General features: G+C 40.4%; 1 protein-coding gene across 2 annotated transcripts; it reads right to left on the bottom strand.

The window, feature by feature from the left end:
* On the bottom strand, positions 1-24324 carry smc5 (structural maintenance of chromosomes 5). 2 transcript variants are annotated; one of them, XM_089006401.1, is made up of 24 exons: positions 24078-24324; positions 21095-21236; positions 20905-20957; positions 19018-19180; positions 18778-18912; positions 18489-18629; positions 15234-15395; positions 14545-14616; positions 13922-14177; positions 13699-13853; positions 12259-12372; positions 12061-12155; positions 10432-10564; positions 9408-9581; positions 8322-8491; positions 8098-8221; positions 5785-5907; positions 5577-5702; positions 5389-5484; positions 4232-4336; positions 3495-3614; positions 1952-2131; positions 1009-1104; positions 1-929 (listed from the first exon to the last, which is right to left on the bottom strand). In XM_089006401.1, the coding sequence occupies exons 1-24, from the start codon at positions 24227-24229 to the stop codon at positions 792-794; spliced, it is 3225 nt and encodes a 1074-aa protein (XP_088862527.1). In that variant the 5' UTR covers positions 24230-24324; the 3' UTR covers positions 1-791. The 2 variants fall into 2 exon arrangements, with proteins under 2 accessions (XP_088862527.1, XP_088862530.1); XM_089006404.1 differs by lacking the exons at positions 1-929; positions 1009-1104; positions 1952-2131; positions 3495-3614 and having other exon boundaries at positions 4229-4336; positions 5332-5484.
* Between the last annotated feature and the right edge of the window lie 1562 nt (positions 24325-25886).

Here is a 25886-nt window from a genome sequence, read left to right as displayed (position 1 = left end):
TGAAAAGGCTGGGGAGGGGGCACATCGGATGACGCCCCTTCAAATCAGGTGGATGAAAATTTGCTCTTTAAAATACCGACATAAGACGTGCATATGTTTCTTTTTTTGTTCTATTTTGGCCAATGCTCATTTTTAAATGCACGACCTCAACCCAACAAAATCACATTTTTTGGGGGACTGGGCTGTACAAAGGCATGTCTTGCATAAAAATTCAGGGCACACACAAAATGGTGAGACAAGACACTTTAAAAGAACTCACTTTGTCAAATGTTTTCACCAAATTAAGCTCATGCAGAATTTTAATACCGATGACATATTTGGATATTTGTCCACCTCTGGTTCAACCAAAAATGGCAGTTGCTGATCTTACAGATTGAAAACCACAGTTGAGCCTTACATTGTCGAAGTTGTGCACCCGTGTTTATATTTTCATATTTGCATTTTTTCAGTATTTTACCCCCTTTTTTGCGGGAGTGAATAAGAATTTGGATTAAAAAAAGCCTGTAAAGAAACAAACAAAAAATAAAATAAAATGCTGTGTAAAGTGGATTGTGACAATCAGGAGCTGGAAAAAAAGGAGCCTCTCGTGAGATCAAAGATTCACAAAAAGAGATCAAAGCGGAAGAAAACAGAATTCATTTTGGTGGGGAACATTTGTGCGACAAAAACATCTTTCCGCTCCTGTAACCCAGTTTAAACGGAGCTAAAGTCTCGCAAACTTGGCGAAAGGAGACGGCGTTCAAAAATTAGCAGTGAAAAAGGGGAGGGGAGGATGGGCGGGGATTCATCCATCAAGCCTGATCTTTATTCTTCCGCCGAGCGCGTCGAAGGAACTTCTCGTCTTCCCACTCGCTGGACCCGAGCATCAGAGGGCCGTTGTGGATGCAAAGGATGGTCATCTCATCAACATAGCTGAGGTTCTTCAGCAGCTGCGGACCGATGCGACAAAAGCTCAATTTTGCGGTGGTGGGGTGGCTTAAAACATCAATCGGCGGGTCAAATTCTCACTTTTGGAGTGATGAAGAAGTACTGAGACGTTCTCTCCTTGCAGGCGGTGCGGACCAGAATGTCAAAGGCTCTCCTCTCGTTGATGGGATCCATACCCTGGACAAGAAGACCAAAGTATTGTCGAGAGCTGTAGGTCCCTAACCTTTTTTGCCCCCACGGACCGGTTCATGGTCAGACAATATTTTCAGGGAACAGCCTTGAGGTGTGACGGGCAAATACAAGAAAATAATATGATGCAACCTGCATAAAAACTGTGGTACAGTGAAACATTGGTTTTCGACCATAATCCGTTCCAAAGACCTGTTCGAAAATCGAAACAGGATTTCCCATTATAATCAATGTAAAAAAATTAAATGTGTTTCAAGTCTAGAAAAAACTTTTTAAAGTACTTTTTAAACTTATTGTACAACATTTGTGGAGATCTCAGTACGTCTGCTCCTTCTTGATTCAACAAAACTCATGCGTTGGTCACAACGAGACACGACACAAGGAAGTGACATACAGTATAAGAAAGGGAAGAGGAGTCCAGTGGTGCATTCAGGTGCGCTCATTTTGCTCGAGAACAAATTGAGAACCGAGACGTTCGAAAACTGAGGTTTGACTGCATTATTAAAACATGATAATAAACACAAATGTCCTACCTGACCAGAACCCACTCTGGTTGTTACGCTAATGTTGAAATGTGCCTTAAATGACAACCGACGTCTCCGGACAAGTTGTGTCCATAATTTGTAAAATGGCTTCAAATGACTTCTACTGAGCGTATTTTACAAAGATTCTACCGCATATAGCTATATTTTACGTTTTAAGACTTGTGCTGAATATAAAATGTGTTTATAAGGAAATTGCAGAAATAGCATTTGGGGAACCCAAAAAGAGTGAAGAGAAAGAAATCAAAAGTGGAATAAAAAACTGAAAGGGTGTGTGTCGCGGAGGTGGTTACCTGGTTGATCTCATCCACCACCCTGAATGGACATCGGTTGAGCTCCTGCAGGGCCACGAGGTACAACATGGTGGAGACGCTTCGCTCTCCTCCGCTCTGATGGAATTGCGTCAGCTCGTGTAGCTGACTGCTCTCATGGAACTTGACCCGAATGGTGATGCCATACTTGTCATATTCTTCCTGCGACGGATCGGCGGGGTTCCCCATCAAACACACAGAAACTTTGACTTTGCTGAGTGTCAATACGGAACGCATATGAAATGCCGACTAATGTGGAGTCCGCATCAACAGAAAAAGGTGCAACTGGATTATGAGGTGCACCTTCAACGAATGGGTCTGTGTAAACTCTCAGTCATACAGGAATTGTCCATCGATCAAAAGGTTTCATCAGCCGTCATCTGTACTTCTTTGAAGGTATTGGACGTTCCTTTAGTTTGCTGACGAAGCTTCTTGGATATGAAGCGAAACGTCCGACACCTTCAAAGAAGTACAGATGACGGCTGAAGAAACCTTTTCATCCTTCAACGAATTGCCGATTTTTTTTTTTTTTTTCATACATTGGGCGCATAGCATTAATGGACGCAATCTATGATGTATCCACCATCTCATGGGTGTCAGTCATTTTTTGCCCTGAAATTTTGGTTCAGACTTTAGCATACATCATGGCACTTAACATGCTTGATTTACTTTTGCGGGCTGAATAAAATTATGCAGTGGGTAAGATTTGGCCTACGGGCCTTGACTTTGACACCTATGATATACAGTATTGCAAGGCGTTTTGGGCCTGAAAAAAAAATGACCATGTGTAGCGAGGGTGTCAATCTCATTTTTTGCCACAGGCCACATTGTCGTTACGGTTTCCTCTCGGGGACAGTTATGAATTTGGGGAAGCCAGTAGAATGTTTCATCCCCTCCATGTATTACAAAGAGAGCGCACAACAAATTAATGAATAACTAGCTTTCAAATTTGAAGAAAAAAAAAAATCATGATTATTTTAGTTTACATGGGACAATTTGAAATTTTGGTTGGGATATTAGCATCAAATCTGAAGTAAAAAATAATGACTGTTATTGTGGTTTACATGGGACAATTTTAAAGTTTGTTTTGGATTTGAGCAAGCATCATGGCAACTGATTTGCATTCGCGGGCCGATTAAAATACTGTGGCGGCCCACATTTGGCCCCAAGGCCCTGACTTTGACACCTGCGCATTAAATGCAGCTCCGCTTAAGGAAATGCGACCAGAACAATCAGATGTCACTTCAATTTATTTCATAAAGCGTTAATTTCCATGTTCAACTGTGTTGTAAACAGCGGCAACAACCTTGTGGGGTGAATGGCTGGAAGTTTTGGCGGGTTAAAAAAAACAAAACATGATTGTTTAATCGAATCCTTGTGACCCCAAATTAATCAATTTTGTAAACTTGAATCTTCAGTTAGCATTGAATCGCTAGAAAACATTTCCATTGAGACGTTCGCCACATTGAAAAGCACAGCGATGGAGTTCAGGAGTGGAAGAGTGAAGAGCGGACGGACGTATTACCTCGTTGTCAAAGTGCAAATCCACTTCTCCGGCACATTTCATGGCATGAAAGAAATCACTGAACTTCTCGTTAATTTGCTCCACCAGTTGTTTCAGAGGATTGAGCCAGTTTTCTTTTACCTGTGCGTGCACACACACACGCACGCACGCACGCGCACCCACACACACGCACACACACGCACACGCACGCACACGCATGCACACACACACACACACACACACACACACACACACACACACACACACGCACGCACACACACACACACGCACACGCACACGCACACACAACAGATTGCAGCTCCGTCACTACCACGGATGACAAATGTCCAGAAATTAATCAGCATGACGACGTATGTCAGTGATCCCCAACCCGTGGGCTGCGGACCGGTACGCAAGAATTATTCATTTCCGTTTTATTTAATGAATGAGTCAAGCAGTATTTTATCTTGAGACATCTTTCATTTTGAATTGACCAGATTCTCCTCACTGTTGCGTCTCTTCATTTAGCGCCAAAATTTACCCCAGCTAGCAAAAGTTCTTTATGAGTAAACAGTGGATTCACGTTTGTTTATATCCCCCCCAACCCCCGCTTTGGTCAGCAACTTTCTAACGGACATACATCATTTGAAAAATGCAACCTCTTACAATGAAAAATGCTCACATTAAGGAAGTTTTAATAAGAAACGACATATTTAGAGATTGCATTTCAACTATGCGCCAAATAACTTGTGCTGTACCTGTGACATCCTCTGCCTGAAAGTAGTTAAGGTGGCATTCTTCTCCATCAGCTCTTGTTCCATATCTTTGATTTCCTGCTCCAGCTTTCTGCATTCCTCCACAACCTAGGATGCAACAGCCAACAAGGGGGCACACAAACAAATTTCAGCCTTCAACTATTTTCCTTTCTTGTACAATAACAATGAGCTCCGCCACAAATAGTTATTAATGTACAACTTAAAGAACACATTTACATCATTTGTTTGAACCAGTAATAAGCTTCATGAAGGCCTGCGATAGTTTTTGACTGTATGTGGCACTCTTGGTTTCAGGATGCAGAGGAATTTCAAATAATTTCCATTACGCAAATCGTTATATTCAAACCAAGAGCGCCATCTAGACAAGTTAAAAATTATGACAAGTGCTTCATGAAGCTTTATTTTCCTAATCATTTGCGTAAACCCTAAACATACTTACATAGAGTTTCAAACTCTTTTACACCAAGTTCCTCAAAAGAAATGTCTCACAATTAAGACCCTCCCAGACATACACATTTTGTCTTTCTGTTGAGATAACTCCAACGCAAACTATTTCCAGACAACGACAAGGCTTTTTGGTCTGGGTGCCCGCCCATCCATCCGGCGTAAAACTACAGTAAAGTCTCGTTATATCGATATCGGATATATCGATAGTCCCGGTTATATCGATACTATTTCTATGCACGCACGGAGAAAATTACATGCAAACAGGGTCGGATATATCGATAGTCCCGGTTATATCGATATTTTTTCGGACTCCCTTGAATATCGATATAACGAGACTTTACTGTATATTCCAAAATGTGTGAGTATGAGAACCGTTTTCATTTTTGTCACCGCCCCTGGAAAAAAAAATCCAACACACTTTGATACCATCCCACCTCTGTTGTCATATCCGTTATTTTGATGTTGTTTTGACTTCAAGAAGGTGCCGCTTGAGTGGCTGCCTTTACAGCAGCTCCTATATTTAGTTTTTCTACTTTTTTCCTTTTCTTTTCATTTCATAACTTTGCTGCTGTCAATGTGAGACAAATAAAGATTATCTCATCTCAACTGCAGAGTTTATCCACCCTTGAACTTACTTGTTAAGTAAGCTCGGATTCACCGTTTCCTGGCCATGAGTGTCAAAGCGATCTTACATTTTTACTGAGTCCAGTAAAGCACTCAGCTCGGGATCGCTCTTCATTCAACATGGCGTCCAACTCGTCCAGCGTGTCGGGGAGTTTACTGAAAGCCTGAAATTGACACAAAACAAGGAGCGTACGGCAGTTGCACTCGCACAACCATTGGATCAAACGACACAAGAGGCGGACAGGGATTTGCTAACACAATGGAGGCGTTCGGGCAACGCCTCATTGGACTGCATGTTGCAGATTTCCTTGGCTTTCTTTAGAATTTCTTTGCACTGTTGTTTCAGCCGAACTGCACTCTCCTCCAGCTGGCTGCACCGTTGCTACACAAGCACACGTGAATATCAGTAACGCAGAGTTGAAAGATGATGGGCTGCTACCGGGGTGTGTGTGAACATTATTTACATTCACACTTTTGAGTTCGTTGGCGCTTTCTCGACAAATGTTCTCCAGCTTGTCCTTCTCCGCCAATTGGCCGACCATCTCCAATGCCAGGTATACCTTCTCCATGTTCAGCTTGGCTCGCAGCTAAAGGTGGGTGGTTGGGGGGGGGGGGGGGGGGGGGGGGGGGGGGGGGGGGCAGACACGAGGGACCCCTGAGGTCAAAATGAGAGTCTCACAACAGCGGGCATACACACAGACGTGTCAACGGAATCTTAAAAGGGTGAGAAAAATCTACAAAAATTGGACTAAAAATTAGCCCCGCACCAAAGTAAAAGTGACAACCAATCAAAATCTGGTTGACCTGATTCAACTTTTTGCAGACAATGTGGTTTTGCACGAACTTTTCTTATTGAAGCAGTTTAAGACCACAGTGCCTCCTTCAGGTTTGGGGTAAAATTGTGCCTCAAGTCTTGTTCACTAAGTATGAAGAATGGATTTATTTATGCATTTATTTGTTTGTTTATTTATTTATATGCTTATTTATGTATGTGTTTATTTATTCATACATTTATTTGTTTATGTGTATGTCTTTTTATTTATTTATCATTTATTTATTATTTATGTGGCCCGGTAGTCGAGTGGTTAGGACGCAAGCTTCACACTGCAGAGGTCGCCCGTTCGTGTCCCGCTCCAGCCTCCCTGTGTGAAGTTTGCATGTTCTGCCCGGGCCCACGTGGGTTTTCTCCAGGTCCTCCGGTTTCCTACCACATTCCAAAAACATGCATTGCAGGCAGATTGACCACTCCAAATTATCCCTAGATGTGAGTGTGAGAGTGACTGTTATTTGTCTGTGTGCCCTGCGATTGGCTGGCAACGAATTCAGGGTGTCCCCCACCTAGTGTCTGAAGACGGCTGGGATAGGCTGCAGCACCCCCCGCGACCCTAATGAGGAATAAGCGGTACGGATAATGGATGGATGTTATTTATGTTTAGATTATTTACATATTATTCATTTATTTATTTATAGATTTATTCTTTATTATTGTATTGTTGCTACAAGGGGACACAAGCCAGTGTATTATTGTGCTGGCTCCAAGCCCGGTCCCAAGCCCGGATAAATACAGAGGGTTGTGTCAGGGTTGCAGCTGACGTAAAAAAAAAATTGCCAAAACAAATATGCGAATCAAACCTATGAATGAATGTCATACCGGATCGGTCGAGTCCCGGGTTAACAACGACCGCCTTTGAAGAATTGATGAAGGTGGAAAATGAGAAAGAAGAAAGACTAGAAGATGTGACTGTTGTGGACCAAGACGTAGCAAAGATTAGCAAGGATGAAGTGAGCAGTGCGCAAAAGAAGATGAAGGGTGGAAAGGCACCTGATGGAGGAGAGTTGGGAGTGGTGTTCCTGATTGGGTTGTTAAACAAAATCTTAGCTGGTGAGCAGATGCCTGAAGAATGGAACAAAGCAGCTGTGCAGAGTTGTAGTAACTACAGAGTAATACAGTTGATGAGCTATACAATGAGCTATACAATGAAACTATGGGTAAGAGTAGTTGAAGCTAGACTAAGAGCAGAAGTGAACACTTGTGAGCAGGAGTATGGTTTCATGCCAAAAAAAAAAAAAAAGAGTACGACAGATGCAGTTTTTGCTTTAAGAATGCTGATAGAGAAGTAGAGAGAAGGTCAGAAGGAATTGCATTGTGTCTTTGTAGATATGGAGAAAGCATATGAAAGGGTGCCCAGAGAAGAGCTGTGGCATTGCATGAGGAAGTCTGAAGTGACAGAAAAGTATGTCAGCGCGGTGCAAGACATCTATCATGACAGGGAGGTTTATGGATGTTGTCGAAGAGGACATGAAGGTAGCTGGTGTGAGAGAAGAGGATGCATAAAATGCATAGATGGTGGACACTGATTCGCTGTGGCAACCGCTGAAGGGAAAAGTCGAAAGGAAAAGCTGAAGATTTATTATTTATTATTCATTTCTCTATGTATTTATTATTATTATTATTTACTATTCATTTACTGTGCATATACTGTATTTATTTATTCAATTATTGATTGGTTTCTTGATTGATTTAGTTTTTTTGGGGGCGAGTCATATTACATAGTGCTCGGGCAGTGCTCGGAAAGTTACTTGAAGAAGTTCTTCTCAGCCATTTTGAGCAAGCGACTCTGCCCTTTTCTCGCACATGAAATAAAGCAAAAACTGTCGATCTCGAGATTGTTTGGTCGATCATTTTGCCCACACCGAATGAGGAAAACAGCAAATGGCAAGGTACAAACCTTCGAATTTGCTGCAACGACATCCATCACAGTTCTTTTTAGCCTCACCTTGATGTGTGTCATTAATGCAGTGACGACGGATTTCTTCTGGGAATTGACAGTGCGGATTTTCTCTTTTGTCTCTGCCTCAATCTTCTTCAGGTCAAGTGCACTTTGCTCCAGCTGCCTCAGTCTGAAACAAATGGAAGTCTTTCCAATTGAAAACCACCAGAACGGGTCTGTGGAGCGTACCGGTTGATAAGAAAAAATGGCATGGGTCCCTGTGATCTTACCTGTCCTCTTTGGTGCTGATCTTCTGCTCAAGCTGTCTCTTTTTGCCCTTTATTTCCAAGAGGGTCTTCTTTTCTGTCAACAGTTCATTATCACGGCGATCCAGGGCGGTCGCTTCCGTTTGTAAGGTGTTCATTTGCCCGTCGATGTCATGTAACCTTGATTGGCAAATCTGAGTGAAAGGCAGAGATCAAATGCATGACAGTATACATACGATTCATTTTTTAGAGAGAGACCAGGAGGATCAAACCATTTTTTAGCCAATGTGGAATATACTTTTTGAACAAGTACTGTATGTTTAAATGTTTTTAAGCTTGTTCAAAAAAATAGAGTAAAAATACTTCTAACTAATAATATAAATCTTCTCCTTTGGCTTTTCCCTTCAAGGGAATCAGTGTGCTCCATCCACAGCGAATCAGTGTGCTCCATCTTCAGAGATTTGATTCGCATGTTTGTTTTGGCCAAGCTTTTACGTCAGATGCTCTTCCTGACACAATCCCCTGTATTTATCCAGGCTTGAGACCGGCACAATAAGACAATGGCTTGTGTCCCCTTTTGGCTACAGAACAAGCAACTCTATGAACTGAATAAAGATGAAGATGCACAGTAAAAGGCTCCCAAACACAATATGGTCATCGGCACAGCAACATTCAAAAAAGCAAAACTATACTCACCGTTTGATGACTGTGCAAATAATACAAATAACACTATTAATAATAACACTACTACTACTATTAATCGTAATACTAATAAAAATAACAACAACAAATATAATAATAATAATAACAATAACAATAACAATAACCATAATAATAATAATAATAATAATAATAATAATAATAATAATAATAATAATAATAGCAAATAAGGTTTATTGTGATGTCATTTAGTAGGAAAGCATTGTTCAGATATTTGGGGTGTCAGAAATGGGAAAAATATGAATGGAAAAGTTCCATAAAACTCCCCCACCCAAATTCCAAAAACGTTCAGCTTGTTTCCTAAAGAATGGTAAAAGATGGAAATGTACTTTTTCACCCCTGATAAAATAAACTTTCTTTTGGTAGTTCACAACACCAAGCGGCGCTCACCTTCATCTGCTGCTCCATCTGCCGCTTTTGCTCAGTGTCCACCGTTATGCCGAGGAACTTGGGTGGATACACAGTCGTGTTTTTGGTCGAGGTAATGTTGGAGTAGACGGATTTCTTCACCATATACTTCTGGTCACTGGTGAACAGCACCTTGATGTAGGGTTCCTCGATCACCTGCCAAAGAAGACTTTGTATTGTTGTGGGTCGTGTGGAGCGGATGTTGTTTTTCAGTATTTTTGGCTACGACATCCATCGAGGAGGAGACTGTGCTGAGCGTTTACGCCTTTTTGGCAGCATGAATATGCCAACACTGTTTTTGATTGGGAGGAATGTCATTGCTGGACAGCTCTGAAGCGATTGTGCTTTTCTGCGCCTGTAATGGGAAGCATTTTCACAGCCCCGCTTTGTTCAGCGGAAAGGTCTGTGCTGTTGGACAGTCTGCGGCTGGATGGATGCATGGCTTGAGGAGCCCGTGATGATAAGAAAGGAGCGTCAGCGCAGAGCACCGATGCATATGTGGAACTGTCATGGCTTGGAATTGAAGCGGATTTACGTGGGACAAGAGATGTGAGACAATCTCTTTTCGTTAATTGATGCTACAGCTTCGCCTTTGCTTTCAACATTTAGCTTGCAGTAGACGTGCAAATTCTACCAAGACGTCCCTGATCCACTGGTGAAAAGGACACTTTGATCCTCTCCTCTTTTATCTATAACTGCTTCATGCAACAAAGAGGGTGCAGGAAGTGCTTAAGATTGAATGACTGTCATAGTATTTGGTATTTAGTTTTTGTTCTTTTGACTTCAAGATGGTGCCGCGTGGCTGACTTTCCAGCAGCTGTATTTTGTTTTTCTACTTCTTTCTTTCCTCTTCCTTTCATTACTTTGCTGCTGTGAAATGTAAATTTCTCAACTGCAAGACTAATAAAGGCTAAGCTCATCCAATCCAAGAATGCGTAAAATCGCTTTTCATTCACGCAACCTTATCTGATGGCGAGGTTTCAGGTTTCTGTGTGGAACTTCATACCGTCTTTATCATGGCTTCTGTCTGCTCATTGCCGATGGGGATCTCGTGCACTTTATACTGATGGCACAAGTAACTCATCACCTCCTCGGGGGCATCAAAAGTCTCACGCAAATAGGTGAAGAACCCAAAACGCCTGCAAAGACAAATTGTGAGGAGGGGGATCAAATAAAATCACCCAAATGGTCCTCCAGCACTCCAGTCCTACAGGGTGACGTAAGTCAGAGAAGTATAGTATGTTTAAATGTTTTTAAGCTTGTTAAAAAAACAGTAAAAATACTTATAACACTAATAATAATACAAATCTTCTTCTCCTTTTGGCTTTTCCCTTCAAGGGGTCGCCACAGTGAATCAGCGTGCTCCATCTTCAGAGATTTGATTCGCATGTTTGTTTTGGCCGAGCTTTTACATCAGATGCTCTTCCTGACACAATCCTCTGTATTTATCCGGGCTTGAGACCGGCACAATAAGACAATGGCTTGTGTCCCCTGTTTGGCTACAGAACAAGCAACTCTATGAACTGAATAAAGGTGAAGCTGCTCAGTAAAAGGTTTCCAAACACAAAATGGTCATCGGCACAGCAACGTTAAAAAAAAGCAAAACTATACTCACCATTTGATGACAATGATAATACAAATAATACAAATAACATTATTAATAATAATAACACTACTACTACTACTTATAATAATAATAATAATAATAATAATAATAATAATAATAATACTATTAATCGTAATACTAATACAAATAACAACAAATATAATAATAACAATAACCATAATAACCATAACCATAACAATAATAATAACAATAAGAATAACAACAACAACAATAATAATAATAATAATAATAATATCGATGAGAAGGTTTCTTCAGCCGTCATCTGTACAAATTTGAAGGTTTCGGACGTTTCGCCTCCTATCCAAGAGGCTTTGTCAGCGAACTAACTTAGAGAACTAAGAAATAATAATAATAATAATAATAATAATAATAATAATAATAATAATAATAATAATAATAATTTAACTCCAGACCAATATAATTTAGGAATTAACTCTTTTTAAGATGAAAGAAGAGAGCCTAAGGTTTCTTACGATGCATTGAATGTTTATGTAGTCGTAAAACTCAATATTGGATTGGATTTCCCTTTATTAGTCTCGCAGTGGAGAAATTTACATTTCACAGCAGCAAAGTTATGAAAGAAATGAAAGTAGAAAAGCTAAACATTAAAAATATAATAAAATATTCTGTGAGTCCTAGATTTTTGAGTGAAAATGACAAAAACTCTGGCACTGTAGTGGACATATTTTTGCACGTCTGGCAGTGAATGTGTAAAAAATTAATCGTTATTTGCTAAAAATGGTCAGGTTGATTATTATTTGTCCTAATTCTCTATTAGTAATCATTTAAATTTGGTGTAGGTTGTATGATTCGTTGGGTTTTGTAACAACAAAGGCAAATCCAATCCAATCCAACACTTTCTTCCTGACTAGGTACTGACACGTCTCGGGACTTGAGAATGGTTATTGCATCATTTATAAGATAAGAAAGCCTTTAATATTGCCACAATGGGGAAATTTGCATCATGATTGTATCATGTATAATATTTATTTGAGTTTTTACGCTCACCTCAGGGACTCAATGTGCCTCGATGGAGTCGCTCTTGAGCACGTCTGCGTCGGAGCAATGATGGCGTTGACTCTCAAGTTCATGTTGTCCCGCACCTGAGGTCAGAAACATTCACGAGATTTGTTATCTGCAGGTCAAATTCGATTCGGGGTTTGCTTTGAAAGTAGTGGAACAACAATAATTATAAAACTTCCTCACCTCGGTCAGGAAGTTTGCCATGTCATCTTTTTTCTGGAAGACAAAGGCCCGCAGGTCATTGAAGGAGATGTGGTTCTCCAGGTACTTGGCGAAGCGATGATCTTTCATGTTGATCTGAGGAAGGACACTTGACACTTTAGAAAAAGTGCATGGTGGGATATTAGAAACAGTGTTATATATATATATATATATATATATATATATATATATATATATATATATATATATATATATATATATATATATATATATATATATATATATATATATATATATATATATATATATATAAAAACAGCGCATCATTTTGGAAATCTCTTAAAATTACTTTGCGAGAGATTTTTTAGGGACTTTGCCACAATTAGAAGTGGAAAATTTGTCATTGTTTGCTTATTTTTTTATTTTGTCTCCCCCCCCAAAAAAATCTGAAAATTTTAAGGCCAAAATATTCCATGAAAACCTCTAAGGAACATAAATGTTTTAAAGAAGGAAGACTGGTCATCTCTGAAAATCTTCTTTTCCTTCCGGCTTTTCCCTACAAGGGGTCCCCACAGCAAATCAGTGTCCTCCATCTTTAGAGGTTTGATCCGCATGTTTGTTTTGGCCAAGCTTTTACGTCGGATGCCCTTCCTGACACAACCCTCTGTATTTACTCGGGCTTGGGACCGGCACAAGAAGACTTATGTCCCTTTGTGGCTACAGAACAAGCAACTCGCTCAGTAAAAGGCTCCCAAACACAAAATGGTCATTGGCACAGAGACATTCAAAAAAGCAAAACCGATACTGCTCATCACTAAAAATGATATTTATGATTGTATTGTAATCAAATCTTATAAAGCCGTGGGATATTGTTGCACTCATAAAAAATGGAGAAAATACCACACACTGAATTGTTCTGCAATTTCTATTTTCTTGTTTGACATTAAAAAAGGAAAATGATGGTGAAATCTGACTATTTTTTTGCACCTTCTAATGAATAGGTGTCAAAGTCAAGGCGCAGGGGCCATATGTGCCTCACCACTTTTTACATTTTATTAAGCCCCCCCAAAAAATTGTCAAATGTAAACCACATCGTATGTCAACCACAATAACAATCATTATTCCTGACTTTAAATTTGAAAACTAGGGATTCGTCAGTTGTTGTGTGGTCCATAGGGGATGAAACATTCTAATGGCTTTCCCGAGAGGAAACCGGAACTACGATCTGGCCCCCGGCAAAAAATGACTGACACCCTTGGTTGAACGGGTGCATTGCGTAACCCCAGCCTCTACTGTCGTGCTTTATAATCCGGTGTGCCAAATTCATGGAAACCTTTTCGAAACATGTCATTCATTGAATGAAAAGTTAGAAAAGACACCATTCGTTGGGGGTGCGCCTTATAGTCCCTGTATAACGTGCACACCGTTATAAAGGGACAATATTTCAGCATTTGGACTGACCACGAGCATCAGGGGCTCGCAGACGTTTCCAGTGAAGCGGTGTCGGTTCTGCCGGAGCCATTGCACTGCCGCGTGCGTGTCTCTGTGGCGCGCGCGCAACTTCTCTTCTTTGACCATCTGCATGTTGTTCATGTCGCTGAGCTTTTTCCCCAACACTGCCGACAGTCACAAAATCAAATCGGGCGCTCTCAAGCTCATGTCAACCTCCCAGACGGATACTTGCTTCTCAACTCTGCAGTCCGGTTGTCCTTTTCTGGGCGCAGGCTGCTTTTCTCCTCTTCTATTTTGCTCCTCTCCAGCTGGATACGCCTCAACTCGTCGTTGACTTCGCCGATCCTGGGCGCCACGTCGGGTTGGTTGTCGACTTCGCCCAGCGCCACTTTTAAGTCCTCGATCATCAATTGGACGTTTTTGACGCGCTTCTGCCGATCTTCTTCTTCCATCTGCTTCATTTTAAATGACTGTTTGATATCTTGGATCTGCGGACGGGAGCAGACATTTTGAACCATTGCTGCTGTGACAATTTTTTTCACCAAGCAATTTTGACAGCTTTTTTTACATGTTGTTTTATGTATGGAATGGCGTATTGTTATATTTTTTACTTCAAGATGGCTCCACGAGAGTGGCTGCCTTTACAGCAGCTCCAATATTTTGTTCTTCTATGTCTTCTTTTTCCTTTGCTCTTCCTTTCATAACTTTGCTACTGTGAATTTGGAATTCCTCCATTGTGAGACAAATAAAGGGTATCTCCTCCGCTCTGATCTCGTCTGCTCTCATCTTATTTTATGACGTGTTGTCGCTATGAAAGGCAGCACCCTTGGCAGGGGTCTGCAATTTGTCACTCACCTCTTTGTGAATTTTATCCAGTTGATCTTGCTTTTGTTTGGATTTCAAGGATGCTTCTTTGATGGCAGCACTCTGAAAACAAAGTTCGTTTTATTCACGAAAAATCAATGATTAGCTTGCGCATTTGCCATCAACTGTAGTGAGCTCCTTCACGACATGAGCTTCAATATAATGGAAATTCGAACAAACTTGAAATGAAATGAAACATTTCAAAAGGTCAAGTCTGAGTCATTGAAAAGTGACAGCGAACCTGACGGGCGGAGCTGCACATTTCAGCGAGCAATTGAGGATGACTTCATGCATATTTTTTTTTTTTTTACTTTTTACTTCTTCGGGCACTTTTTCTACCCGAGAGACTGACGGTGGTAAGGATGTACCATTTTTTTAAACAGACACACAATTTCAATCACTTTCTTCCCCTACCAAAAATAAAAAAAGGAATAAGGCATCACCCAAAACAGATTTTGCTTTTGATTCCAACTTTTTGTATTTGATCTTCGTTATTTAATAAAAATAAATAAAAATAAAAACCAAGCTAATGGGTGTTGGCTCTTCCTTGTTTACAAACTATGTCATGCAGCCGAGGCTTGGGTGGTGTGTTAACATGCTGACAAGACCATAACTTCTGGGGAAAAAATGCATGGCTGTAGATCCCGCTTGATGTGGATAATTATGCAAAAATCAGTCACCTTTGCCTTATGTTGTGCCTCACCGGGCTTCAGCTTTTCTCCGACGGCCTGAAGCTTGTTCAACGCGGACACATGGGACTGCTTGAGCGCGGACAGCTGCCTTTTTGCTTCGTCTCGGTCCTTCCGCACAACCTCCAGCTCCTTGCGGGTGGTTTCGTACTCCTATAGGCAGAAGGAACAAGTGGCACAAAATTTTGAAGGAACATTCACACGGGTTAGGGCTTGTGTTCTACGTTCACCATGTTTAAAAACAATTCCTGGAATTTTCAAAGCTGTAATCTGTCCATTGGGATCAACGCTTTTCCAGCTTTAAAATATATGAGAAGAGGTAGTAGCCCAACATTCACAAACTGCCCCACTGTGATGTGGTGTCCCACAGAGTTTAATTATGTGACCACTGGTGTTCTCAAATCAGAATCAGAATCATCTTTATTGCCAAGTACAGTAATACCTCGGTTTACAAACCTTTTGTCTTACGAACTTTTCGGTTTACGAACGTTACATTTATGAAAATGTTACCTTGGCATACAAACTATTTTTTGGGATACACACGGAACTGCCACAATGAGTGATGTGTCGTTCGCGAACGAGCACGTTCTCCTAACAAGAAAATGGTGGCCGACTGTTTTGTCCTCTATTCCCCGCCCCCAGTCTTTGGTTAAAGCCACGTGATTGATCAAGAACGCAGCAGTGAGGGTGTGGGGGTTGCAGACAGAGAGTGAGTGAGGCCGTTCTCCCAAAAAACAAAATGGCATCTTCGGTTAAAGCCACGTGATTGGTAAAGAACGCAGCAGTGAGGGGGGGGGGTTAAACATTAAAGAGACAGGCAGACGACAGAGAGAGTGAGAAAACACACACACACGAAAGGGAGACAACAGAGCTTGAAACAAAAACACAAAAGTGAAAAAAAAAAAAAAAAGTGAAATGGTGAGAAAATGGATAGAAAACTGAAAATTGGACTGGTTTCAACTTTGATAGTTCAAAAGCAGAGTGTAGACTGGCCACTTCCGGGTTCATTTATTTGCAGATTTTGGACTCTGAACTCTCTGAAGCCATTGTTTTGATTCTGGAGCAAGGCAGTTTGTGAAGGAGTATCCTGGCGTGACGTCACGAACAAGGGGGCGGGACTTTCTGAATCTGCCCAGTTCCGAGCTCATTTTGTGGCAGTTTTGGGACACTTTAAGTCATTTTTATTGGTGTTTTGCATTTGACTAAAAATATCATACTGCGTGTTTTGGGTATTTTAGATGCTATAAAACGTTTCCATGTCAGTTAGGAAACAAAAAATTGATGTCGGTTGTCCTTTAATGCAAAAAGCTATCAACCCAGCTAAACAGAACACAATTGATGAGGAAAAAGGTCAAATTATCGCAGAGAAAGCACCTCCAAGGGATCATTCCTCAAGATGGTGAAAGAAGAAGGCTATGTTCCTCATCAAGTGTTTAATGCTGATGAAACCGGCCACTCCATTCCATCAAGCCATCAACGACCATCACAAATGTAAATAAAACCACTTTATTATACAGTACAGTTTATTTCTTTAATTATAATACCATGGCCCATTACTTATACGTAAAAAAAATATTTAGTGTGTAATTTTAAGGCTTAAAAAATTACGTTTTATGGGAGCCTGGGAACGGATTATTCTCATTTTAATGGTTTCCTATAGGAAATTAATTTTTGGGATACACACTTTTCGCCTTACACACTCTGTCTGGGAACCAATTAAGCCAATGTAGAACACACAAGGAATTTGTCTCTGATAGAACACGCTGCACTAGTATCGTCAAAAAATTGAGAAAAATAGAGGCACTATACAGTTCTATTGGGTTACTGCTTCGAGAGTTAATGGCTTGGGGGGAAGAAGCTATTTAAATGTCTGCTGAATTTGGTGCGCATGGATCGGTAGTGCCTGCCTGAGGGGAGTAGCTAGAAAAAGGTGGTGGGCAGGTTGCGGAGGGTCCAGTAGGATTATAAATACGGTATTTCCTGCCACTTCTATGCAGATGGCTTTCAAAATGATGACCTGCTGAACAAAAAATATATTTTCTTGTTGAGGCCGTTTTGATCCTGTCTATAAGAAATTCAGATGTGGACTGAAATTTCAATGAAAAGAAAAAAGGAAGCGATGGTGTTTGGTCCCACTGCCTTCCCTTATTTTAAGCCAACAGTCTCAGACTGACCCACTGAAGTTCTGTTTGCGATGTAATGTAGGGAAAGAGATGCCCATTTCGCAATAAGATTAGAGCATTGTCATGAAATGGTGAGTAATTTTACTTTATTTGAATGTTGCCAATGACAATTATCCTTGCTGTCATTGCCTTTTAATTGAGCATCTTCATCTTTATTAAGTTCATAGAGTTGCTTGTTCTGTAGCCACAAGCCAGTGCTTATTGTGCCGGTCCCCAGCACGGAAAAATACAGAGGGTTGTGTCAGGAAGGGCATTCGATGTTAAACTTTGACCAAAACAAACATGCAAATCAAACCTCTGAAGATGGAGGACACTGATTCACTGTGGCGACCACTGAAGGAAAAAGCCGAAAGGAAAAGAAGTCTCACACATGACCTCTCGAAGCTCTTCCGTACCCACTCGATGCATCTGGTCTGCTAACCAAACAAGACTAGAAGTAGTGAGAACTGACTTTTGACTGAGCGTGACTTTTAATTTGACACTTTATGTACTTTCTGCTCTCTTTAACTGATTTGCTGTATTATTGCTTGTTATTGTAGGATTTATTTTTGCAGGTGATCTATTAAATAAGATTAAATTAGCCTTCAATAGTCTCGATGAAAGGAAGAGGGAAGGAAAAAAGTTAAAAAATAAAATACAGGAGTGCTGGAAAATCAGCCACTCTCACGGCACCATCTTGAAGTCTATAGAACAAAAAAAAAAAAAAAAAATTAATAATATAAAAACACAAAGACACAGTCATTCAATCCTAAATACTTTCTGCACCCTCTTTGTTGTATGAAGCAGTTCTAGATGAAATAAGAGAGGATCAAATCGCACTTTTACCAGTGGATCACGGATGTCATGGTGAAATGTGTCTGCTGTCATGTCTGCTGCATGCTAAGTTTTGAAGAAAAAAAAAACAAAGCTGTAGCATCCATAGACGAAAAGAGACTGTCTCACATCTACTGTCCCACGTAAAGCCACTTCAAATCTGAGCCGCGACAGTTTCACATATGCATCATATTTAATTGCGCTCTTGAAATACACTTGAGTTGAAGAAACTGTCCACAAGCCTCCTCACCACCCACGGTGTCTTTTTCTCCAGCAACTCAATCACATCCAGGTGCCTCTGCTTCTCATAATAGCGATTCTCGTCAAGTTTGTTTCTCTCGTATCGCTGCTTTGTTTTCTCCAGGTAGCTGATTCTCTCCTTTATGGCATGCTGGAAAATAAGCAACAATTGCAAAATATGACCCTTCATTTCCTGTGTCAGAATCGTAAAAAAAACGAGTTCACTTGTTCTCATTTTTAATGGGTTCACGGGACTGTCAGGCTAAATAAAAAAACATGGCTTTGTTGTATGGATTTACCTCCATTTCTCTATCTTTGGTGCGAAAGCTTTTGAGCTCGCAGTGGAACTCGTACAGCTGCGGGGGACCTATAGATTTCTCAGTTGCCTCCAGCAATTCGATTTTGGACATTTTGGCAAACTGCCCCACTTTTTCCTGCCTCGGAGAAACCATAAGCGTTAGTAAAAAAAGACTGACACAAATAAATGTCTGTGGCGTGATGACTAGCCGAGCCCAGAGAGAGCCCAGACCGGAACAGACCTGAGGCAGGAACTGGCAAAGGTTGTTGACTTGAATTTTCAGAGCCTTGACTTCCTCCTCAACTGCTTTCTGGTTACAAATTCTTCCATTCAGCTTCCAGACTGAATGGTTGTTCTCCACGTTGATCTCACGATTAATTATGATGTTGCCGCCACTCTTAAAACTGAAAAAAAAAAATCCGTTTGGCGTTTGAAAGTCTCTCGTCAGGAGATTTTATTAAATGAAGTTAATAAAATACTTGCAGAATTTTAAGGTTGGGAAATAGTTTGAACACTGAAGGCCATGAACAAAAAGATTTTAATCAGATTGTAGATTAATAATATTAATCGTCACAGTTCGGGTTTTTCCTTTCTTTGCCGAATCAAACATCACAGTCGAGGTCCGAAGGCCAAATTATTTTATTCAGCCCGCAAAAGAAAATCAAATTTGTGAAATTCCTTGACCAAAATTTCTATTCACTATTTTTTTTGTAATTTGCTGTGTGTTCTACATGCAATATGTGGAGAGGATGGAACATTCTAATCATTACAATCTATCACTGTGTGCGTGTGTGTGTGTGTGTGTATATATATATATATATATATATATATATATATATATATATATATATATATATATATATATATATATATATATATATATATATATATATATATGTGTGTGTGTGTGCGTGTGTGTGTGTGTGTGTATGCATGCCTCTCATTGAATATACAGTAAAGTCTCGTTATATCGATATTCAAGGGAGTCCGAAAAAATATCGATATAACCGGGACTAGCGATATATCCGACCCTGTTTGCATGTAATTTTCTCCGTGCGTGCATAGAAATAGTATCGATATAACCGGGACTATCGATATATCCAATATCGATATAACGAGACTTTACTGTATATATATAATATATATATAAATATTTTGCTTTTATGACTCTCTTAGTCAAAAAGGTTTCCGACCCCTGATCTATAGGTTACATTAAAGTTTAAAGGACAACCAACACCATTTTTTGTTTCCTAACTGACATCAGTAAAACGTTTTATAACATCTCAAATACCCAAAACACACAGAATGATATTTTTAGTCAAATGCAAAACACCAATAAAAACGATTTAAAGTGTGCTAAAACTGCAACAAATTGAGCTGCGAATTGGGTATTTTCAGAAAGTCCCGCCCCCAGTTCGTGATGTCACGCCAAGACTTGCCGTGCTCAAAAATCAAAACAATGGCTAAAGATTCTGAGAAGATGCTTTCCTGTTACTCATTCAGTTATGAATATGATTCAAATAGTTCTGAAGAGGAATCATAAATGTTTGCAATCGATTAAAGGAGTCCTTCCATATCAATTTGAGCTGTCAATGACAGCAATGTAGCACCCAGAAAATGTGCAAAATGGCGGCCAACCTCTGTTGGAAATTGGCTGATTTGTCTGCTGGGAATTTGTGTCAGCAAATATCACATAGTTCTTTTGGTGCAACACACAATGATTCACCATCGCGTTATTTATGTGTTTTCCTTCTAATTTCGCTATCAACACGGATCAACACGAAGTTTTCAGACCAAACAAAGTACTGCAAAATGCATTGTGTGTCGCTTTCTCGGTCACGGGCGTTCCAAACATGACGTCACGTGGAGATCGTCAACTCGAAAACAAGACTTCCTGAACATTCAGCGAGAGTCTTAAAACGTAAAATATAGCTATATGCTGTGGAATCTTTGTAAATACGCTCAGTATAAGTTATTTGAATAGATTTTACAAATTATGGACACAACTTGTCCGGAGGCGTCGGTTGTCCTTTAAATAACTAACAAAACAATATTACATGATTAATGTGTAAACCCAATGAGTCATTGTCAAATATCTTTCTCCGAAGCCACATTACAAACAACTTACAGTTCTATTTCAACAAATCCTCTGTCACATCCTTTTTTCACATAGCCCCCGATCTAGGAGACAAAATTGTCATTGATTATGTTATAACCTCCACGACATCATAAGAAAATAAAAGAACTTGCAGTGTTTCTTTATGTGTAATGTTATAATGTTATGATTTGTTCATTTAATTTGGGTTGTGACTTTTTACCTTGTCGTCTCTTTCTAGCACAGCTGTTTTGCCTGCGAGGCTGAGACAGATGGCGCACACAATGCTGGACTTGCCGGTTCCATTTGCTCCAATAACCATGTTCAGCTTTGGTCCAGGACGAACCACGGCGTGGTCGTATGTCCTGAAAGAAAGAGAAATAAATATGCAGCGCAGTGTAAAATGACATTTAAATGAGCTGGAAGAGTGCTATTATAATAGGAAGAATAAGAATTAGAAGAAAGCTCTTAATAGTGCCACAAAGGGGAAAATTGCAGCGTTGAAAGGGGTGCGGGTTGGCAGGGGATCAAAAAGAAAAACTAAATATTGCATGCACAAAAATGTTTCACAATATATTTACATTGTCAGTCGTGATTTTTTTCATCAAATTTGAGCATCTTCTGTGGAATTTTCCTTTACACCACAATATTGTTTGGGGGAAAAATGTTCAGTAAAATGGTTCTCTATTGTTCTGTTTGAAATTTACATTCTATTGCAAGGTTGTCAAAGTAATTTTTTGCTGCAATCCACATTGTAGTTACGGTTTCCACTCAGGGGCCATTATGAATTTGAGGAAGCCATTGGAATGTTTCATTCCCCTCCCACATATTTTATCTAGAGCAGGGGTCCCCAAACCCCGGGCCGCGGACCGGTACCTGTCCGTGGGTCATTCAGTACCGGGCTCAATGAACTCAATCTGTCACTTCAGGGGAAAATGACAACTGTCTTCAAGTTGGCTGATAAAGTCGCTGAATTTAAAGCCAAACTGGATTTGTGGGGACGGCGCGACAACAAAACAACAACAAAAGGTGCGAGTCCGATGATTCCACGTACGCGGAATAAAACACGACAAAAGAAGGCGGGCGGGGCGAATAAAACTGCACTCTCGCGTCTAACAATCAACTCGTGCAAAGCAAACTTTTGGAGCACAAGACATAGCGATGCACTTGCGTCGTAATCATGTCACTGGTGAGGTGACAGTGACTCGTTGAAATGAAATGAAATTGAAGTGTCGCGAGTGGCAGCCACGCCCAAGCTGTCAACTCGCACGTGACAATTTAGCGTGACTATTGACACGCTGTTCCGGTGTGTGTGAAAACACTAGCTCTGATTGGCTTACAATGACACATGACCCTACCCTTTAGCCAATCAAAATTACTTCTATCGCATCTTGACAGGGGGGTGCGTTCAAGTGTAGCAACACAAAAACGTTGGCAAGTGTTTGTCACCACTCATTCAGTTAGACAATGCTTTCCAAACAGCCTACAGTCATAAGAAGTCGTGCGCTATTGTCGAACCTGAACGCACCCCAAGTCTTGGATGACAAACAAACAGAGCAGAGTAGACGTGTACGGCTGGTAGTTTCTTCAATGTATTCATAGTAATGCACCACATTTGAACTGAGGCTGAACACGAGCCTGTGGTGTTTATTTTCCGGTCCCATAATAGTAAAATTATCAGCAAAAAGCTCCAAGTAGGCGATCGAAGTGTGCATTCAATGAGAAGGTGTATGGAAAGTAGCGCCGGCTGGAGCGCTGTTCGGTCGTGTGCTACCGCCGAAGATCACTTTCGCCAGATGTGAAGGTCGTGCGCTTGATGGACCGGCCGTGGTGGGTGTGTATTATGAAAATAGTGCTTATTATAAGGCTTAATTTTCATAAATTTGACGTTCGTATGATGAAAAGTTCGTATTATAAGGCGTTCGTAAGTTGAGGTCTCACTGTGTATATATATATATATATATATATATATATATATACGTATATATATATATATACAGTAAAGTCTCGTTATATCGATATTCAAGGGAGTCTGAAAAAATATCGATATAACCGGGACTATCGATATATCCGACCCTGTTTGCATGTAATTTTCTCCGTGCGTGCATAGAAATAGTATCGATATAACCGGGACTATCGATATATCCGATATCGATATAACGAGACTTTACTGTATATATATACACACATATATATATATATATATATATATATATATATATATATATATATATATATATATAGTCCTTAAAATTACACCATGACGTCCCTGATCTACTGGTGAAAAGCACTCTCCTCTTTCATCTAGAAATGCTTCAAGTAACAAAGAGGGTACAGAAAGTGCTTCAGAATGAATGACTCTTTGTCTTTGTGTTATTATTTGTTATTTTGTTTCTTTTTGTTCTTTTGACTTAAAAATGGCGCCGCAAGAGTGGCTGCCTTCCCAGCAGCTACTGCATTTTCTTTTTCGACTTCTTTCTTTCTTATTTTCATCTTCCTTTCATGACTTTGCTGCTTGAAATGTAAATTTCTTCACTGCGAGACTAATAAAGGTAAATTCAATCCAATCCATAAAACAAATTGGAAACGAAATGATAGCCTTTTACTGAGCATCTTCATCGTTATTAAGTTCATAGAGTTGCTTGTTCTGTAGCCACGAGGGGACATAAGCCAGTGTCTTCTTGTGCCGGTCCAAAGCCAGGATAAATACAGAGAGTTATGTCAGGAAGGGCATCTGACGTAAAAGCTTGCCCAAAAAAAACATGCGAATCAAACCTTTGAAGATGGAGGACACTGATTCGCTGTGGCGACCCCTTGAAAGGGAAAGCCGAAAGGAAAAGAAGAAGGAAACGAAATTATAGCATTGCGTGTTCGTGAACTAATGTTATTTATCATTGGTCCAATGCAAGATTTTATTTACCAACCAACCCAAGCTATGACAATTCCTGATAACAGGGCAATTTGAATTTCAAGTACATCAAATGTAAGATACGTTCAGAATATTTACAAAAGTAATTCAGCTATCTACCAAAACCGACATCTGTCACGATACTTGCACTTTTACTAAAGTATCAGATTCGGGTACGTTACCGCTTGTACCAGAAACACGATTTTTAAGAAGGTTGTTTTGAGCTGTGCTTAATTTCATTGTACATCGATTGTCCAAAATGAATAAGAAAGTAAATACATTCTGACGAGAAACTTACAGGAAGTTTTTCATGGTGATGCGAAGTACGGAACCCTCCACAAAAGCACAGCCAGCCTCGTTAGCTTCACTCGGCCCATTGCCCGCGGGGAAGCCAGCCGGTGAGCTTCGGTCGGCACGACTGTGTCGAATTCTTTTCCGGGGAATCGCCATGAGTGTGATGAAACCAAGACAAACAGTCGACGCTCAACGTTTGACCAGACGAAGAACCCCGACTGGCATCTTTAAGGCGAACCGCGCACCTTCTACCTCGCTTTGATGTTTGTGGCGCGTTGCACACGACGTTTGGGCTCGTTACTGCTATCTATCGGCGTGGGGTGGGAAACAACAATTTTGTCTCACAGTACAACAAAATTAGGGGATTTCATTCCTAAAATGGTGTATGCCCTTCTCTGCTGGCCTAAAAATATCTGAATCACAGACGTGTTAATAATATGTTGTCCATGAATTCTTATTAAATAATTCAAAATGGTCTTTCATTGCTTTTCTTTCCCCTGCGGTACTACATCCAGGTGTGCGTTTTCGTATCTAAGCATTGAACCAATCACATTTCAGCCATGATTCTTCACCAGGGCCTTCACGATTAGTTCTGCGGGACACCTAGCACCAGCTCTCTACTAGCTAGCAAGCTAGCTAGCTTTCGATCTATTTGAGTTACTTATGGATTGAGTGAACGCTGGCGCGTGTGGCGGCCGCTGCTCACCCACTGCAAATCTTATCCTGTAACTGTAAAGTGTCCTTGAGAGTTTTGAAAGGCGCTTATAAATCAATTATTATTATTATTATTATTATTATTATTATTATTATTATTATTATTATCCATCCATCCATCCATCCATCCATCCATCCATCCATTTTCCGTACCGCTTATTCCTCATTAGGGTCGCGGGGGGTGCTGGAGCCTATCTCAGCTGTCTTCGGGCACGAGGCGGGGGACACCCTGAATTGGTTGCCAGCCAATCGCAGGACACACAAAGTCGTACAACAGTCACTCTCACACTCACACCTAGGGACAATTTGGAGTGGTCAATCTGCCTGCCATGCATGTTTTTGGAGTGTGGGAGGAAACCGGAGGACCCGAATAAAACCCATGCGGGTCCCGGGAGAACATGCAAACTCCTATTATTATTATTATTATTATTATTATTATTATTATTCTACATAAGTGATGATCAAACTGTTGCTAACAGTACCCTCTAGTTGACCTGTCAATCAAACCACACTTTTTAGATGGAGTCCCAGTCACAGCTGTAGCTGCAGTAATCAAATAGTTATTAAGGGTTAGATTGATTCAGATGTAGCACTACTGAATGCCTAGGTGTCAAATGCATGGCTCGCCACTGGTATTTATTAAATATATGTCACTGTCCACAGTTTGAACATTAACACTTAATGTATATATAGGGGAAAAAAAGTATAGTAAAATCATGATGCATTTATTGCACAGAAAACAGCCTCTCTGTGTGAAGATACTCGGGTTTACTCCCACATTCCAAAAAAATTGGCTCTGAATCACTGGTGTCAAAGTCAAGGCCCGGGGGCCAAATCTGGCCCGCCATATTTTTCAATTTGGCCTGCCAAAGCAAATCAAGCATGTTAAGTGCCATGATGCTTGCTGAAATCCCAGCCTAAATTTCAAATTGTGCCATGTAAACCACAATAAGTCATTATTTTTTACTTCAAATTTGAAAAGTAGTCAGTCATCAATTTGTTGTGCACTCCGAATGTAATATAAGGAGGGGATGAAACATTCTAATGGTTTCCCCAATCCCCCCCATAGAGGAAACCGTAACTACAATGTGGCCCGCTG

This window comes from Hippocampus bargibanti, linkage group LG01 (genome assembly GCF_051943395.1).
Source record: "Hippocampus bargibanti isolate YZ-2025 linkage group LG01, ASM5194339v1, whole genome shotgun sequence".
Lineage (NCBI taxonomy): Eukaryota > Metazoa > Chordata > Actinopteri > Syngnathiformes > Syngnathidae > Hippocampus > Hippocampus bargibanti.
This window is presented reverse-complemented; position numbering and strand designations above follow the sequence as displayed.

Excerpts from the sequence above, each read along its gene's own strand:
- smc5 (XM_089006401.1), bottom strand. The coding sequence starts at position 24,229 with ATGGCGATTCCCCGGAAAAGAATTCGACACAGTCGTGCCGACCGAAGC. Across the intron at positions 18,913-19,017 it reads TTTGCCAGTTCCTGCCTCAG|GAAAAAGTGGGGCAGTTTGC; the intron begins GTCTGTTCCGGT and ends TCTCCGAGGCAG. Across the intron at positions 8,492-9,407 it reads AGATGGAGCAGCAGATGAAG|ATTTGCCAATCAAGGTTACA; the intron begins GTGAGCGCCGCT and ends CCTTTCACTCAG.